At 40.7% G+C, this 16,924-nt stretch overlaps 2 protein-coding genes across 4 annotated transcripts; both read right to left on the bottom strand.

Moving 5' to 3' along the window:
- Positions 1-1,085: 1,085 nt before the first annotated feature.
- tnfsf13b (TNF superfamily member 13b) lies at positions 1,086-10,386 on the bottom strand. Of its 3 annotated transcripts, none has more exons than XM_072686099.1 (8): positions 10,254-10,386; positions 9,995-10,077; positions 9,562-9,887; positions 7,968-8,073; positions 5,496-5,552; positions 5,069-5,193; positions 2,989-3,139; positions 1,086-2,612 (listed from the first exon to the last, which is right to left on the bottom strand). In XM_072686099.1, the coding sequence occupies exons 3-8, from the start codon at positions 9,829-9,831 to the stop codon at positions 2,500-2,502; spliced, it is 822 nt and encodes a 273-aa protein (XP_072542200.1). In that variant the 5' UTR covers positions 9,832-9,887; positions 9,995-10,077; positions 10,254-10,386; the 3' UTR covers positions 1,086-2,499. The 3 variants fall into 3 exon arrangements, with proteins under 3 accessions (XP_072542200.1, XP_072542199.1, XP_072542201.1); XM_072686098.1 differs by having other exon boundaries at positions 9,562-9,884; XM_072686100.1 differs by having other exon boundaries at positions 7,986-8,073; positions 9,562-9,884.
- Positions 10,387-10,793: 407 nt separating this feature from the next.
- abhd13 (abhydrolase domain containing 13) lies at positions 10,794-16,100 on the bottom strand. Its single transcript, XM_072685185.1, has 2 exons — positions 15,973-16,100; positions 10,794-15,039 (listed from the first exon to the last, which is right to left on the bottom strand). The coding sequence occupies exon 2, from the start codon at positions 14,990-14,992 to the stop codon at positions 13,979-13,981; it is 1,014 nt and encodes a 337-aa protein (XP_072541286.1). The 5' UTR covers positions 14,993-15,039; positions 15,973-16,100; the 3' UTR covers positions 10,794-13,978.
- Positions 16,101-16,924: the final 824 nt, after the last annotated feature.

The raw sequence follows: 16,924 nt of genomic DNA, 5'->3' as shown, positions 1-16,924 counted from the left end.
ATTTAAGTATGGAGCTTAAAGAACACTTCTATTTTTACTCAAGTCACTTTTTTGAAAGAGCACTTGTACTTTTAGTCTGGGTCTCTAGTACTTTATATATATATATATATATATATATATATATATAGATAGATAGATAGATAGATAGACAGATACACACATGTATTTATATTTGTATAATTGGTGCAGCGGTTTTAGCAAGCAGACTAACATAGCCTACATATTTGACATTATAGCGCATCAGCTCCTTCAAGCATTACTACATACCGCACAGTCAGAAGCAGAAGTTTAGGCAGTTCTGCCTCTGCTGCAGTCTGTAAAACTGCCAGTTCAGCGCTAAAGTTGTTTTTTGATGGAACCACGAACGCAGAGAGCAGAGCTGAACTCGAGCACACCTGAAATAACGTTAGCTCAGTTTTCAGTTTCAGTAGGAATCTTTACTGTGTTCGTTTGATTTTGTTTTTTATATATTTATATATATAAATAAGTACAGTCATGGTGTATGATTACTCAAGTGTTTTCCATCTATGCTTATTTCAAATTCTGGGCTGGTATTTTTTGTCTGTACAAATAAAAAATTTAATGCACTGCTCCCACCTGACCACATACATATATACACACACACACACACTTAAGGGTCCTTCAATGTAACATTACCATGTTTTTCAGAGTTTTTGACTTGTATTATTTATATTGTATATATACTGCTAATCTATCTACTTTTTTTGGTAAATGAGTGTCTTGCTATCCTTCTGCTGCTGTGACACTGTGCATTTCCCCACCGTAGGAATAATAAAGGATTATTTTAAACTTTCGAACACACACTAATATTATGCAAAACTAGACTATATAATGCAAACATACATATAATAAACAATTCAGATAAAAATGCAACATTATATATATATATTTTTTATTATTAAATGTCAGTCATTAAGTGTCAGTCATTTTTTAGGAATTATGTCCCAATAGTTGTCTGTATGTATGTATGTACGTATGTATGTATTGCATTCTGGAGCTGATTGAATAGCTTAAATATATGTATTTTTCAAGCCTTTATATGTATGTATAATAAGAGATCAAAAGAACACAAACTAGAACATTTTTTTATTTTGTTGTAGCTACTTTCACAATTCTAGATTTCACAATTCAGTTTCAAATTCTAGATGTTTGCGTCTTCTGACATCTCAGATGGTTCATGGCAATACTACAGCACACAAACAGCTTTTTCCCTCTCTGGCACCCTCTGGAGATTGGATTGTGACAGAAATAGATTTATGGATTTTTATTCGGTTCAAACAAACTGTTTTAAAAAGATAATCTAGTAAACTGAGTGCATCATCAACAGCATCATCAGAGGCTCAGACACAACCGTCTCAAATTTACAGCAAATTTGTGACAATTATTATTAGAATTATTTTCCATGAAGTAACCAAAGAATGTCATTAATGTTGGTGTTAAATCAAGTATATTTTTCCTTATGTTGATTTGAGGATCAGCAGCTCCAAAAGGGAACGCCACAGAACGGTGGCCTAATGATGTGCTAGTGCTGCCCTCTGCTGCAAATACTGCAAAATACAGTCAAATCTGGCTTAAAGTTAAGTATATTATTTTTTGAAAAAAGAAAAACAATATACCATAACTAATCATAACACCCTGCATTTTATATCATTAAATTAGTACCTCTCATTTAGCTGCACTTTAAAAAAAAAAAAAAAAAACAGGCACTTAAAAACTCCTTAACTTTTACGTTTTCAACAATACAGTATGCCACAACACTAACGTTTTCCTGGTCTCAGATACAATGGAATGGACAATTCGGCTGAATAAGCAGAACTGTTTTTTTTTTTTGTTTTTTTTTAAAGGTTAATGACAGGAGAAAAAACCTTGCCGTTCACACATATGCCATCTGCTGTCACTGCAGTATAAACAAAGCACAAATGCTGAGTCACAGAAAGCAACATTATGAGTGCAGAGAACAAAACTCATCTCACTTCACACCTCAGAGTGTCTGGCCTTCTTCTGACAACTTTCCAGAAGTCGTATGTCGGACAGAAACGGCTTGCATTTTGTTGCTGTCATAACAAATCATCTTTCTCAGAATTAGCAAAAGGTCAAAACAGAAAGGAAAAAAAAGATTCTTTACATTGAATCTAAGTAACGATAAGATCAGGTCTTGACACTCAGCCTACATGTTCCAAGTTCTTACTTACAAAGAGGAGCCACACTCATCACCGTCCATTTATGAAGCGGTTGCAGGACCTCTGCTGAAGCAGTTTTATGGTTACTATCAAAACATGGCTCATCAGCCTTCAGTTAAAACACTCAGCAGTTGTTTCTTCCCACGTTCTTTAAGGAAACCTGAAAAGCCATTCGTCCAGTCCCATTTCTACCATTCCTTCTGTTTCCAGTCATTTATGAGTGTATTAAGCCACTCTTCCAGAGTAACGTTGCTCTTTAGACTCAGCCTCTCCCAGATTTCCATTTCCTTTTGACAGCTCAGTACAGTTTGATAGCTCCCAGAAAGGTAGAGTCTCCATCCAGAGAGATGTTCGCCGTGGAACGAGGTATGAGCAGCTCCAGGCGGTCACCAGCTTCCAGTTTTACCAGACCTGCACGCCACAAAAAACAAACAGCAAAAGATGAATAAAAATAACTACTGCAGACACTTTTACAAAGCCTTACACAAATTTCTACCAACTAAATGTGGCAGAATAATTTGAAGGGAAAACTGAAAGAGCATAGGTTAGGAAATACTATTTTCTACCTGCTTCCAGTAATATTTCACTCTTAAGTGAGTTCTACATGTAGACTGTGTACATGTGGTTTAGTGGGGAAATATATGAACAGCCAAAAACTACAGTAATGCCCTAACTCAAGCCACACTAAGTCAATTTACAAATGAGGCTTTCTTCCTCTCTGTCTCTGTCTGTCTCTGTCTCTCTCTCTCTCTCTCTCTCTCTCTCTCTAAGCTCAGCGAGCTCTTACCTCCTGTGTAGCATGTGTTATAGGGAACCTTCAAATTCATGCTCTGGATGCAGCGGAACAGAACAACGTGTTGACTCTCATCTCCGACCACGTTACTCTTCACCCGGATCACTATGTGACCCATAGCAAACGTGGAATCTTTGTAGTACACCTGGAGAGAGAGAGAAAGCAAGAGAGAGGGATTGCTATCCATAGTTTACTTCATAGCAACAGCCAAGTACAGTCATGCTCATGCTCAATCATGCTCACAAGAACAATTATGCAAGCCTTGTGTGTATTACTGAGATCAGAGAAGGCAAGGTTGAAGGTTCACACACTGGCATTTACATTATACACATTCAAACATACAGTGGCAAGCAAAAGTGTGGGTAACCTGGTACAGGTTAAAAAAAAAAAGAAGATTGCAGAAGAGTAGAAGATGAACTGATGTCTAAAGATATAACAGAAGCGCCATGCAAAAGTTTGGGCATCCCAAGCGATTTAAGCTTCTAGATAACTTTTACTAAGGTCTCAGCTCTCCATTAGCTTGTTAGAGTTATAGCTTGTTCACAGTCATTGCTGTTAGGAAAGGCCAGGTGATGCAAACAGCCTGTAATGAAGCTGAAGATGAAGAGGGTGGTTTCTACAGCAGGATAAATGATCCTCAATGGGCTACCTCAACAGGCGCAAGCTGAAGGTTTTGCCTTGGCCTTCATGGTCCCCCGACCTACACATCATTGAAAATCGATGGACATCCCTCAAAAGAGCAGTGCATGCAAGCCTGCCCCAGAATCTCACAGATTCCCCATGTCTGGCTACAAAAAGCTGTGACACTAAGTACTGACTTCTGCTTCAGGCCTTTTCTTGCCTCTTTTTCCTGCTTTTGTTGTCATTTGCAAACTGTAAACCATGATATTGTTTAAAATATTACAGCATGTTTAAACCTGTAACTTAATGCCTTTCAGAGAGCAGATCAATTTATACTCGCTCATGCCAGGTTCACACTTCACGACTTTCTGGGTCATCAGACTGTTGTACTCTTCACATTACACTATTCCTGTCTTGTAATCAGGAATCTTTTAGTGGTTGTGGTTGGCACACTACATGACTAATCAGCGACACAGGGTGACAAATAGACAAGATCCTTTACCGGGAGGACCCTGCAACGAGAAACTAAGAGATGAGCAACACAAGCTGTCTGTGCAATGATCTGCAGCAAAACACACAGAAGAAAAAAGAAAAGAATATGGATGGGATAATTGACAAACTCCATCTTTCGGCTCCTCACCCTGTGTTTTTGTGCTCTCACTGGTTGTAGCTAGTTGTTGTACCAACTTTCAGTCACAGCACTTTTCACACTACTGGATTTAGAGTCGCTGACATGTCCAGATACTAAACCTGCTAGATATTTGTCGGGGACTTATGAGGCATCGGCGATCACTCAGCAAGTTCTCGGGTTGCGTCTTTCAGCAGTTCACACATGGTGACCGAGCCAGCACAGAGTGAACGCTGATTTGCCTCCTATCTGAGGCTTTCGTCAGCGATCTTCAAAAATAGTCAGCAAGTCATGTAGCGTAAACCCCGCATTGGCTGTTCACAGTAGCAGATCTTTTTTGACTGGGGTGCCCAAAGTTTTGCATGCCACTATAAATTGGTTCACTGGATTCTGGTTCATTGGTTTACTTTTTTTACATGACATACATATTACAGAACTGTATAAATGGGGATGTGTGGGTTAATTGATTAGATTATACTGGTTACCACATTACAGGGAAAAAAAGTGGTGTATTTTCTCAAAACATGCTCTTTTTATGTGTGCTTATTCAAATCTGCTGTATGTGTTTTTAATGTAACCTGAATTGCCCTTTTGTATTATAATGAGACTGAACTGAACTGTGCTGCAAACTGAACTAAGGTGCATTCCAATTTCAACATGGAGTTTGCATTAATACACTGTCTATTGATTTGAACTAGTTCTACTAGAGGCCAAACGATTCGTTGTGAACAGCCTGCCTCACTGACTATGCTAATGGATGTTTGTCTTTAGGACTAAATTCTCTTAAAATGTTACCTCTGTGACTGGTGGGTCACAGTGCTCTACCTGACTGTAGATGAAGAAATAGCCCTCTTCTTTCACCAGTATGGTGTCCTGATCCGCTTCTAGAGCTGTGCCTCGCTTTAAACCGGCCTGCCACGGGACCCCTGTGTGTTTCTCCAGCGCAAACTCTAAGCAACGCAAACAAGCAGGCAAAGATCACGTTGAAATGTAGAATATCTAAATGTCAGACAAAAAGAAAAAAAAAGAAAGGAAGAAACAACGAGCCCAAGGGCACAGGCACATTTAAGATAAGCTGAAGGCTAATATCAGCCTTTTGATGTTATTACCTTCTGCTCTGTTCACAGTCAGGACAAACTGCTTCATTTATTTGCCATGTTTTTTTTATTCAATTTCCCGACCATGAACAAATGCCAAGTACTGCTTTTGAACATCCCATATTTTAAATATAGAACAGTAAGAACATGATTACCTTTCTGAAAGACTTCCCTCTTGCTGTCTGCCATCATCTGCAAGCAGGGCTGAAATGCTAAACAAGGAGACAGGGGAGAAATGAAAGGGTTTTAATGTTTCTGAAGGCAAAAGAGAACAGCACCAGAAGAGCGCCTCAATTTCTTTTAATAATGTAACAACGTATGCATACTGTGGCATGCAAAGGTTTGGGCATCCCTGGTTGCAATTTCTGTAACTGTAAAAAGCTGAGCACTGACCTGACGATGACAAATCTCACTTATAATCACACTTATAAACCCCTTTTACGGCCCTTTCAGTTCTTGTTTGGGGGATTTTCACCCATTCTTCCTAGCAAATGGCTTCCAGTTTCCCAGTGATTTTTGGGCCATCTTGCATGCACTGCTCTGTGTGTATTGCATGTAATGTCTATCTACAGATTTTCAATGACGTTAAGGTCGGCCTCTGTGAGGGCAATGACAACACCTTCAGCTAGCACCTCTGGAGGTAGTCCATTGTAGATTTTGAGGTTCGTTTAGGAAGATTAACCTGCCATGAAAGGATTCCCTTTTTTCTTCTTCAGCGTTTTTAGACATGTGTGTGTGGTGTTAGCTTCCAGAATTTGCTTTTATTTCATTGATTCCATTTTTTTCACCCTCTGAAATGTTCCCCTAGCCACTGGCTGCAACACAAGTTCAAAGCAGGCTTAACAGCCGGAGAGGTGTTCTTTGCATTAACGTCTGCTCCAAACTTTGCTTATGCAATCAAAATTTCCTATTCTAACTACATCAATCCACAAGACATGTGTCCAAAATGCTGAATCCTGATGCTGGCTTTCAATGGTGAGGTTGTCAGAAAATGTTCCTATTGAAAACCTATTTGTGTAGGTGTTGCTGCACAGCACAATGATGCACCAACCCTCAAGAGCCCGCTTCCTGTAGGTCTTCTGAAGTCAAATATGGGTTTTGATTTGCCTTTGATTTCTACCAATCCTACGAGTAGTCCTCGCTGAAAGTCATCTTAGTCTTCCTGCCTCAACTTGACCTCCACTGTTCCTGTTAACTACCCTTTCTTAATGGCATTACAAATAAAGAAAACGGCTACCTTTAATGCACTAATGAGATAATACAGGTCTAAGACCTTGCTAAAAGTAAACAGGACTCAAATCTCTTTTGCATGGTGTTACTTTCCACATTGTAAAATTCGCCATTAGATTGCACACTATTACTGCTTAAAATGTTGAAAAGAATGTTTCAATTTGAACTTTTTGGAGATGAACTGAACAATGTAATAAAGGCAGCTGGTGAGATTGCTGACGAGCAGCACTGGCAGTCCGCTCCTACCGACAAGTCTGAACCTTTCAAAACAGGATTCAAATCCCAAGCGAGACCTTTCACTGCTTAAATGAAGAATCTGAGCTGCTTCCCTCTGGAATGGAGAGAGAGAGACTTCCCAGAACTCTGTACTCTTGCACTGTATTTGTTTATTATTTAAGTCTTTAATTGTATTTATTATATTTATAGTTTTATGAGGTTATATATGGTATATACAGCACCCAAGACTGGATTAACCTACAGGGCAAATTGCATCTTAATGATTTTGTCTCCTTAAGTGAGTTTCAAGCTTTGATAGAAACCAAACGGAAGCCTGTAATTGTTATTTTTAAGATGGATTTTATGTTTGTATTATGTATTTGATTCTGCATTCATTTTGCATTTGGTCATGTAAATTATCTGATATCCATTTGTTTGATTATGTTTGATTTCATAATCTTGGTAACTGTAAATAGGGTGCTGTCTTGGCCAGATCTCTGAAGAAAAATCTGCATTTCTATAGTTCTGCATCGTTATTTAGTGTTACATTTTATCTTTGCTGGTTGCATAATTTTGTCCTTTATCTGATTTTGGCCTGTTTTTGCTGAGCTAGGCTGCAAACCAAATTTACCCTGTGGAAAATCAGGAACTGAACTACCAAGAACTGAACTACCAGGATGACTTAACCCTAATCTTCAGCACAGTCTGCAGATTACAAGACCTCTTAGTAAACATCAAGTCTTTGAGCACACAGTTTTGCTTTTACAGTGACCTCTCTTATCAACGCCAGTCACACATTTGTGCTCTGCCGCTCTAATCTAAAACTACCATGATGCAGACAAGCATTAGGTTAATTATGCTCAGTTGCACTTTTGCCTCAGTGCAAGTTGCTTTTTTGAGTCTTTAATCTCACGCTATCTGTCTACGTCTCCTCACACATTGAGTCAGCGTTAAACCACACTTTCATGTTCACTGACAGTAAATACAGGACACAACTCTTTCAAGTGCTCACGCAACAAAGACACGTTAGAGGCAAGACCAGTTCATTTATGCGCTGAAGACTGAAGAGATGGTTAAGCTGTTCAATTGTAGTAATGATTTGAGGGGGGAAAAATGAGCCAGTAGAAGTGCAGCTTTGGAAGTCCCCTGCACAGCTGAACAAACAGCAGAAAGGGGCTTGCCTGATTGACCGGACTCACTTCCCAGACTTCTCTTCTTTAAGCTTGGCTGATCCTCCTGCCTTCCAGAAACACTCATCTCCAGCTCAGTTGGCACCAAACTGCTAGTCTGCAGTGAAAAAAAGTGACTCATATCATATTATACACACCCTGTAGATGGACTCTTATTAGAAAGCAACATTACTCGTGAAAAGGAAGTGCTCGATTTATCTGTTCAAACCAGACATTGCAATTGTTAAATGTTGTGTTTGTGTCATATCACAGTCATTATCGGGTCACAGAGATCAAACAAAGATACACAATATAGGCAAGGTAAGTTCATTTGTGTGGCACATTTTTACACACTAAATGCAAAAGTGTTTCACATAAATAGAAGCAATATATATATATATATATATATAGTGCTAGAAGGGGAATATATATATAATATTTGTTTTTTTTCTGGCACATATTTAATTTTAATGTAATAAGTCAAAACACTAATTAACATGTAGATTTAAATAAAATTATTTAAAATTAAATTGTTACCCTAATGTATTCTATAATCCAGTACCCTAAACTAGATTACCTGCTATTTTGAAGAAGAAAGACAAAAAATAAATATGGCCGACTAATAACAATAATATTGATGAGGGAGATGATCACTAAAGTATACTAATGTAGAAGTAAACACAAACCCTAGTGTATAAATAAATATTAATTGCTAACACTGCTAGCATGTAGCTTCTAAAATGTGAACTGATTCAATATAAAAATTTAATTATGATCCCCTCAAAAATGTATGGATTACAAATTTCAATAAATAAAATGGTAATAAAAGCAATAAGATAAAGTACAATATAAAAACAATTAAAAAAATATAAAGAGGTATAAAAAACTTAAATGACAAGAGGAGCAGGATAAAAGGTACGCGTGCAGTGCAATAGAGAGAGCCTTAAAGCCTAAGTGAAAGCTTGATCGAATTATGTAGTTTCAATTTAAAAAGGTCTAACGTCAGAGCACTTCTAGTCTTCTCTCAAAGTTGGTTTAATTTAAGAACAGATCATATTCCAAAAAATGCCCTCATAAACAAAATATGCATAAACCTTATTTGCTTTCTCTTATTGTCTATTGTCATCCAGTGAAAAACACGTCTCTCCAAAATGCCAACTTCACAGAAGGACAAACTCTTCTTTTCTTTCAGTGGAAGTCAATGTAAGATTTCATTCAAGGTCATTTGGAGAATTTCTATTGGTCTATTCATCCAGAACTTATCACACAGTGAACAGAGCAATTATAGGGCTCAAATAATGAGAACAATTAGTAACTTTTGCCTACTGCTATCACCTTATCCATTTGTCTCCTCCTGTTGTAAACCCGAGTTCTAAAGCACAGCTTCCCAATCCTGATCCCAGAGCACCCCATGGCCTAAACATTTTTGTGTTTGGATCAGGTGTGTTGGAGCTGGGAAAACAGTCAAATGGGGTGCTCTAGGACCAGGGTTTCCCATCCCTGACCTATATCTTGGCTGTGATGAGAAGAAATGACAAAAGTTTGACCTGGCTTGCCTTGATCTCATGAACCTGCATGATCTCTTCCATCAGCAGATATTTCTCACCTCGGCTTCGTCCCTGTTGTTCTCCTGCTGCTGCTGCTGCTGCTGAGGCCCAGGCCCTCTCACACTTTCATCCAGGCTGCTCCTCTGCTCCTCTCTCCTGCGGTTCACCTCAGTCCTCAGGCCCTCCACCTCGGCCTGCAAAGCCAGCACATGGTACAGGGACAGAGCCGACAGGGAGGATGAGGTGATGGCAGCCAAAATCAGAAGTACAACTGCCCAAGAGAGCCTCTGGCTCTCAGCCCGAGATGGACCAACTCCCGCAGCTGGCATTACAGCAACCACCTCCCACCCCCTCAGCCTGAGGAGTTCGGTTTGATTAGCTTCTGCTGTGCAAAGAGAGATTTAAAAGAGACAGTATTTGACAAAACTCAGGTCATTTGTTGCAGTTGTCAGTAATAGGAAGTCTTTTGAGTCATGCAAAGTGGAAACCTACCCTCAGCCTGAAGCTGGATGCTTGAAGGAGCTTCACATGAAGTTCATAAAACACTCCTTTGCCTCATGTCCTCTGGTGCGACTCTGGAAATCAGTACATCCATATTTGGTAAAAAGATCAACCACATATCTGTTACAGATTACAGTTTTTATTCTAAACGCAGGTCCTGACGGTCTGATTGCCCTGCCTGCAGCAGGAGGTGGGAATGGGCTCACCAAAAGCAAACATACAAACTAACCACAAAAAGCAACAAACCTACCACGAGCTACTTTGAGGTTTTCCCATGAATAATTTAAGTCTGGTCAGGTTCTCGTGTCCAGCTTTACTCTTAGTGTAAAGTGGCTGAACAGGGAACTCAGCAGGGCGTAGTGTGAGAGCCCTGCCTCTATTTCAGGCAGTTAACCAACGTTGTGTAGCTTCCTGCCAAGCTCTCTACGCCTCCTCTCAGCAGCCCTTCTCTGCCCCTCTGCATACGAAAGGGGGGGGATCAAAACATAACAGCCTAGACGTTTCCATGCAGTCCTGCCAGAACAGAAAATTTTAAAAATGCTTCAACTCAAACAAGCAGGCTGCAAAAGAGGGGTAGAAACCTTTACCTACAGCATAAGTAGACATGTCAAACTCAGCTCAGAATTAAGCCAGACAAATACGGAAGTGCGTAAATTACACTGACAAAGTAACATTAAAGCAGCTCATTCCCGCTTAAGCAAAATGAAACTCATCTGACTACAGGAACAGCACAATGGAGGAACTATACACAGCGTCATTATAATAAAATGCAAGCCTTTCAGACACGATATCAGAACCTGCGGCTTGGTTTCTTTATTGCACACAGATAACAGAACATGTGATTGGAAACAAAACACAAGAATACACAAGGCCTACAGGCGAATACATAAATAATGCGGATAAAAGGGCAACACTTCAAATATGGCAGTATGAATCATTCCAGTCTGTAGCAGCCGCTCAAACCTGGTTTATCCTTAAAAAGTAAAATGACAGATTTTATAGTTTTACATTTTTAAATGCTCAAGGGGACAAAGAAAAAAGTTAAAATTTCAGTATATGAGCCAGATATTATATACCAATTTCTTTAAGTACTACCGTAGGCAGTCTTCAGCCATGACTTTTGGTTAAATTAGTACATTAAATGAAATTAGAACCTCGATTTGCTCTTCTAGCATCGATGCCTCCCACTGTATCTGTACCACTGTATCTCAAAAATGGTAAACTTTACAGGAGAAGAAAAGAAACTGCATGACTTTCAATGGGCATTTCTATTGGTCCATTCATCAAGAAATTCGTAGACAGTGTAAAAAAAAAAAAACTAATAATAACAATAGAAATGTAAAAAAGTGACAGCTCTGGAAAACTTGAGATTCAAGGTTTTTGCATGACAGCGACAATGTGCTAGACAATAGCAGGCCCTCCATTTTTACAGCATTATGTAAAAACCACATTTGCACCAACAAGTACTTTCTAAATGCCTTCCTTGAGTGCCATTCCACATTTCCAGTGTGGGAACGCTGAGGGGGGTCTTATGGTTGTCTTTCAATGATCCTTTTCACAAGCTTAGTCAAAAACTGAATTCAGCATCACTTTTAATTGAAACCAATGTGATACGTTTTTGAAGCATTTCTATTGGTCCATTCATCAAGAAATGTGGAGACAATGTAAAAAAAAAATCAGAAATGAAAAAAGTAAAAGCTCTGAAAAACGTACACATACAAGGTTTTGGCCTGACAGTGACAATATGCTAGACATTAGCAGGCCCTCAATTTTTACCGCATTCTGGAGGGTTTGATAACCACTTACACCCATTCAGATACACTCAGTGAATCCTCAGGCCACACAGCACTCCGCACTGCACTTGGCAGTTCCATTGAAAAAGACACTGGTGAACAAACATTCCAGCATCATTCCCTCCATCGATGCTTAAATATTAGCCCAATTTTTGAAACAGAAAAAAAAAAAAAACACACACAAAATGACAGCAGCTCAGTTTTAAACACAGCGGTCATCTATGGTGCTGCAGAAGGCAGAAACATCCACCATCAGTTCTGAAGACTTCAGAGCTACGATACTGAAGCGCAGCCTATTTATAGGAAACCCAAAATAATATCAAAGAAACACATCATTGAACACACTCCATCTGCAGCTCCTCAGAACATTTTCCTCACTGCTAGGTCTGACTCACTCTACCGGACTGCACGTTAGCAACCGTCGTCTTATTCTATTACAATCACAGGCTCTGTAAGAAACAGCGACACGATACCACAACAGACATTGAGCCTGAACACTGCGTTATTGCTGATCACAGATTATTTTAGTTGGAGGCTGCAAGTGTACATTTCTTTATGTGTGCAACCCTTCCAAACATGACATACAAACATATTTCATTATGTTTGGATACTGACAATGCAATGGAAGGGATGACTTCACTTCCATTTTCCACACTGATGTTTTCTTTTTACTGGTTAAGTGACTAAGACTGGAACATTGGTTAAGGAAACCCAACAAAGCACACAAATTCACATAATCATCTCCAGCAGGTTTGTGTGGACTTTCTTTATATACTTCATGCTAAACAAACAGATAGAACGACATCCTTTGCATTAAAACTTTCGTTACAAAAGACCACGTTTATGACCCGTTTTGCAAATTAAGCCTGGTTTTAATTTCCAATCATGCACATGAAGGGCCATTACATTAACACATTTGCACCAACAAATACTTTCCAAATGCCTTTCTTGACTCCAGGCATAAAGTGACTGCAAATTAGTATTTTTTTTTTTTTTTGGAGTGCAATTCCACATTCCACGTATGGGAACGCTGAGGGGGATCTCATGGTTGTCTGTCAACGATCACTTTCACAAGCTTAATCAAAACTAAATTCTGTAGCTTTTTTTTTTTTTTTTTTTTTTTTTTTTTTACACCATGCATCTACAGGAACACCAGAGATTAAGCATTCTGATTCACCGGGGGGGGGGGGATCCAACTATATTTACATAATGTGCAAACGGTTTGCATTGTTAAGCCACTTTGTGGCTACTACCACTCTGTTATTAATAAGATCAGTTAGGACCCTATCTGTTCCAGGTCCTACTTGGTGTTGTAAAGATGCACATAATGAAGTAGAGAAGGGTGGGGGGGGGGGGGGGGGGGGATTGGGAAAGAAAAAGGAGGAGGGTAGGGGAAAAAAACAAAAACAAAATACCAACACTCATTCGCCCCTAATATTCTAGGGAAGAGGATTCGAAGAAAAAGAAGAAGAAATTGATGGTTTCCTGAGCTGACTTTCAAGCTCTATCAATAAATGTACAGAAGGCAGCAAAACCAGTTGCCAGTCCCCAGGGCAAGTCCAAGGACTCCATAAGCTCTACTGAACACTTAAACTACACTAGATATTTGATTGTAGCTCTAAATGTGGTTGTCCCAACACTCTCAGAGGAAAGGGTCCCATGGGCTAGGCTTTGATCTTGAAAAAAGGAGCCCTTAGGATTTCATTTTTCTAAACATTCAAGTGATGCTAACTGTACAAAGGCAGTGAACAAAAAAAAAAAAAAAAAAAAAAGAGAGTAAAAAATAATAAATTGACAAATGTTAACATTTTGCCTGACATTATTAGGCAAATCTCTTTATTATACAGTAGGACTTGCAGTGGGTGAACATTTTGTATATACCACCGATGGTAAAGTCTTTGTATAAAAGAAAAGTCCTGTACAGTCAGAGTGAATGAGTGTGTGCAATTGAGGCTAAAGGGACATTACATTACAGAAGCAGGTCATGCACTCAAAAGGCATTTAAAACGCAACCTGCTCCATTCAAAAAACCACACACTTGAAAGCTTAATATCATATGACTGAAAATTAAGTGCTAGAAATGGGGAGAGAAAGGAAAAAAAAAAGAAAAAGGACCACTTAAAAAAAAAGTACATTCCATTACAGTGGGTCCACACTGAGAGCAGTGGGTGCAGTCATTGTTCTAGATGATGGTGACACTGGCCGAGCCCTGGGACGTCTCCTCCTGGGCATGGCTTTTCAGCAGCTCCTTCATGAACTGCTCCAGAGCTGCAAAGTAACCCTGGCACTGCCAGGTGTCATTGTGCGTGCCCTCGGGGAAGATGCCGAGGCGTTTAGTCCGTGCGGGCGACAGCTCATACAGCTGCTTCATCATAACAGGGGGAATGAGCTGGTCTGAGAGGCCAGAAATAAAAAGAGAGGGCATGCGACACAGCGCCACATGCCTGTAGGACAGAAACTTGTTCTTATAGCACCAAAGGGGCAGGTAGCGCATGGGAAAGAAGGAGAAGAGAGTCGCTGCCATGTGTGGGATGCTCAGGAACGTGTTTTCAACCATAATGGCAGCCACACGGTGAGGGTTGACCGAGGCCAACCTGATGGCCACCGCACCCCCCAGCGAACGGCCGAACAGTACCATCTTAGTCTTGTCGATGTCTGGGCGCGACATTACGTAGTCCAGGGTGGCCTCGGCGTCCTGATAGAGGCCCTCCTCGCTGGGCTCCCCGTCACTCTTCCCATAACCTCGATAGTCCACCAGAACCACGTTGGCCTTCAGGTTGACAAGCATTAGCAGGGCGTTAGGCACTCTGTGGCCAATGTTCCCTGCATTACCATGAAAATACAAAATGGTGGGGGCAGAAGCAGGATTCTCGCCAGTGTAGCGCAGCAAAATGAGGTTCAGCCGCACACCATCCTTAGTGCGTATGTAGACATTCTCGTGAGGAATTCCTGTCGGCATGGGAACGTACAACCTTGAGGATGACGGCTGGTCAGGGAAGTACAGCAGCACGTCCTGGAACTTGTACAGGATCCCGGCCACAGAGGCCAGGATGAGACCAAGCAGCAAGAGTCCTCCGTACAGGTGGAAGGTCAGTATAAGTGCCAGCAGCGAGATTCGACAAGCTCCCCAAGACCAGGAGCCCACGGTCACCAAACAGCGCTCCAGTGCCCCCCATAAGCGCCATGACTTCTCCATGACAACCAGGTCGACAAGAGACGCTCCAATCTAACTCTACTGGTAATCTGGAGACAAATAAGAAACCATAGGTCATACATCCATAGACAGTCTCAATCAAGTAGCAGAATACAGCGTCCATAAAGTATCAACGCAGGAAACTAATATTTAGAGACATAAACCAGGCCCTTCAGTTAATAAATCATTACCCCAAATTAGAGGAGAGCTTTAGTCAGCTGAGGAAACAATTGATTAAACCGATTGAATGGATTTTTTTATCATAGGAAATAAAATAATCGAAACCTTTATATTCAGAAATACTTTCTTTACGGCGTTTATACAGGACACAACAGTGACTTAGGACCTCAGGAGCTCTTCACTATCTAGGGCTATCTATTATGATTGACCTTAAATCAATACACTCATTAATGACATTCTCCATTCCCTGTTCCCTGACCGCATTAAGAGCAATTCCATGGAGAAACCTATAGGGTACAGACAGTACTGAAAATCAGGAATGCGAGCCAGTACTGCCTGCCTGGTTACACCTATACCGGGAATCTTATCTCCACACTCTGAAGCAACGTCAGCAAGCCGGATTAACACCAACAGCCATTGGTTATAGATAACTACTGCTACAGCTAACCAGCAGGCTAAAGACAGCGCGGTTGTTTAAACTGTCCTGATTAACATTACCGGAGGCAAACCTAAAAACCTACAGCTCTGCGGAGTCTCTCCTTCACTCTCTCTGACTGTAACGTTAGCTAAATGAGCTACGGTCTCAACACAGTGTGCTCTGCTAAAGCACTAGCTAGCTAGTCCTGTGTGTGTCGTGGTCAGGTGTGTGTCGTGTTCTGCACTAACCTGACTCTGTCGGTCATGCTACCGCACGGTTAGCCTGGGGCTAGTTAGCGAGCCTGTTGTTAGCCCCGTCTGAACAAGGCGCTTCACACCCCGCAGACACACCCTGACAACACCAACAGCTCGACACGGGTACTCACGTTTAACGCATTCTTCAACGACACATCTCTGAACAAGTTCAGAAGATGACTTCACTGGGTGGTCAGACCTTCAGGTCTTCTCCAGCCATTCCTCGCGCCTCCGTTAGCGGCTAGCAAACTAGCCAGAGCGCTCTCTGTCTGTGTCACTGCTTAGTTCATCCGGGCGGAAACTGCGGAACCTAATCAAACGTAGGAAATATCCGGATGAAACCACCATTGCTTTCCCCCGCCAACCGCTTTAACATTTAACCCAGAGTCACTTGGTGGCTGTAAATTTTATATGAAATGTTAATTATGTTATTAATAGTGATAAGTTATAATATGTTCTAATTCATTTCTAAATAGTGAAAGTGAAAAAATACAGGATAAGACGGCAAAAATCCTGCAACCAATATTTGGGCCCTGTCAGGGATGAACCGGCCATCGGGAGAACCGGGGCAATTCCCAGTGTTACGCTAAGGGTGTGGGCCGCTGAGAAAGTGTGAGGAGGACAACTGTTCCCTTCAACTGTGCACCAGCCATTAACACAAACACCTAGACTAGTGTACTGAGAGTTGGGCTTGTGTTCGTTTTCTACTGCATGACCTCTGTCTCTCGCACACTCGTCCCCACCCTATTATATATTGAGTAGCCTAAAGGTGACTGTGTATAGAAACCCTAAAAGTTTTTACCAATTCTTCAGACAAACGTCCCCATAAAGATGTGAGAGAATTTTGGCAATGGAAGTGTCATTTAGTCTATGCTGATCCCACTTTAACATCTCTTCACAGGACGAAGGGCATCATGCTGTTTGTATGGGAGTGAAGAACAGCATGCCCTTTTACCTTTTCGGAAACTTTACAGTCCTGTCATGATACAAAATGTTCTGAAATGTGTGCAAATCTGTAATGTCTGTTTACAAACCTTGAAAGGGGATAATCAGCTTTAGCAGATGCTACACTACTGTACTGTA

The sequence above is a fragment of the Salminus brasiliensis genome, chromosome 8, assembly GCF_030463535.1.
Source record: "Salminus brasiliensis chromosome 8, fSalBra1.hap2, whole genome shotgun sequence".
NCBI classification, from domain to species: domain Eukaryota; kingdom Metazoa; phylum Chordata; class Actinopteri; order Characiformes; family Bryconidae; genus Salminus; species Salminus brasiliensis.
The sequence above is the reverse complement of the archived record's forward strand: the minus strand, read 5'-3'. Positions and strand labels throughout refer to the sequence as shown.